Source organism: Eimeria mitis, genomic scaffold (assembly GCF_000499745.2).
Source record: "Eimeria mitis Houghton genomic scaffold, Emh_scaff4335, whole genome shotgun sequence".
Lineage (NCBI taxonomy): Eukaryota > Apicomplexa > Conoidasida > Eucoccidiorida > Eimeriidae > Eimeria > Eimeria mitis.
This window is the reverse complement of record NW_013572655.1, coordinates 324-2,160: the sequence shown is the minus strand read 5'-3', so window position 1 is coordinate 2,160 and position 1,837 is coordinate 324. Positions and strand designations below refer to the sequence as shown.

The window sequence follows — 1,837 nt, the reverse complement described above, 5'->3', positions numbered from 1 at the left end:
TGACGCACGCACGGACGGATGCTTTGGCGGCTCTGCGCCTGTACTGCTGCCACTCGACCCTGACGTCATGAGCCGTTGGAGTTCCAAAAATATTCGACATCGTGTGCATTCGACTCAAATATGGGGTCGGCGTTTCTTAAGGCCTCTTGGCACTATGGTGTCGCCTGTTGAGGCTGCACGACAAGGAGCCTCCAGGATGAACATAGAAGTAGCTGTGCTTCCGTGTTCGAGCACTGCTTCATCCCTTTCCGCCCATCGAAACTGTTGACAATTTGATCCTTGCCACAATCGGCTGTATGGACACTCGCCACTGCGCGGCGTCTTGTCGCCACGGGTCCCATTGGGGGGACTTGAACCTAGTCGAACCCGGCCCACAAAAAAGCGCTTCTTTTAAGCCTATCACCATGAGAAGTGGAGGGCGGATGCCTTTTCTGTAGTACTCTAGCGCCGCGTCCAAAGTCAATGCGATGTGAAGATTTCTCACGGATTTATCACATCGTAGGTGTTCTTTCTTGGGGACGAACCTTGCAGCTTCAATGCGATGTACTATCGAGGGCCACCAATCCTGCTTCATCGAGTAATCCCCGAGTACTTCTGCTGCACAATAGAGGGTGTCGAGAACTAGAAAAATCGCTCCCAGGGTTTCTATAGCGTACAGCGGTTGGGCACGTCTGTAGTTCAACGCCATGGTCTGGCTTGCATATCCATACAGGCGTTCTGCTTGTTTCAAAAGTTGCATCAAATCCTGCGGGGACAGCGACAGCTTCTTCAGTATTTCCTTGCACACGGTAAGAGCTGGGCCGGGACTCTTCTGGGCTGGCGGACGTAACCGTGCTGACCGTGCATTAAATGATCTTGAGATGCGTATATGCTCATTTTCCGGGTGGCGGTAAAATGGGTGCGTCCTCAGGATGCTCTCTGGAATATCTGGAAACAACTCGCCGAGCCACTTGAAGTGGGAAATGACAGTTGCGTCAGTAGGCAGCTCTGTCGAAGATGCCAACTGAGTATAGCACACCACAACACCAACACTTCCGTACGGCCTTCTGTGTCGTACGGCATTCTGTGCTTCAGCAGCTTCCAAGCGAGCTGGGCGTTGACCAGCTGTGTGAACAGCAGAAACTCCCGCTGCAGTGACAACGGGGAAACGGTGGCTGGCGTCTCGCATAGGCCTACTTTGCGCTGCCATAACATACGGCAAGCCCTACCTGCTCAGCTGATCCACTTTCCTGAGACGGCGTGACTCCCGAAGGTAGTTGCTGCGAGGCAGCAGAAGTCCTGGACGAAGACGCAAAAGAATCCTCAACTGGCGCTGTGGATGTGCTGGCCGTTCCTTCTTCGGCAGGAGCAAGAGCTTCTGCTACGGGTGGCTGAGGAGACTCCTTTGTCACCTGATGGTACACAACAGAGCACGCACTCGGCAGGCTGCCGCCCATCCGCTTTCCCAATACGCGCAGAGCATGGGGCAACACGCATTGAATGCGGACATGCTAGCTAATAATATGGTCTGAACTCATCTGAGAGGCTCACATCTGCTGCAGCTGGGGAAGGCCCCGTGTGCTGGGGCTCAACGGCTGCAGGCGGTCCTCGCTCCATTTGGCGGCCTGAAGTGCCAGGGGGGGACTGCCCTTCTCTGCCGCCTTCTGCCTTGGGCTCTTTACCATCAGCTCGCAATACACAGGGCCTTGAAGGCGGCGCATGCACTAGTTTATCAGTGGGTTGGCCGGTGGACGGCCGGTCAGAATCACCACCCAATGCCGGCGGAATCAAAAGAATGGAAGAATCCGGTGTGGGGTGTGGTGGCTCATCATCAAGAAGCCAAGCGTCCCCCGACAAA

The 1,837-nt window shown here is 55.0% G+C and overlaps 1 protein-coding gene across 1 annotated transcript; it reads right to left on the bottom strand.

The window, feature by feature from the left end:
* Window positions 1–238: 238 nt before the first annotated feature.
* Window positions 239–1,436, bottom strand: EMH_0074310 (uncharacterized protein; the record flags this gene model as incomplete). Its single annotated transcript, XM_013499448.1, has 2 exons — window positions 239–1,003; window positions 1,209–1,436. 2 exons carry the CDS (start codon window positions 1,434–1,436, stop codon window positions 239–241), a joined length of 993 nt encoding a protein of 330 aa, XP_013354902.1.
* Between the last annotated feature and the right edge of the window lie 401 nt (window positions 1,437–1,837).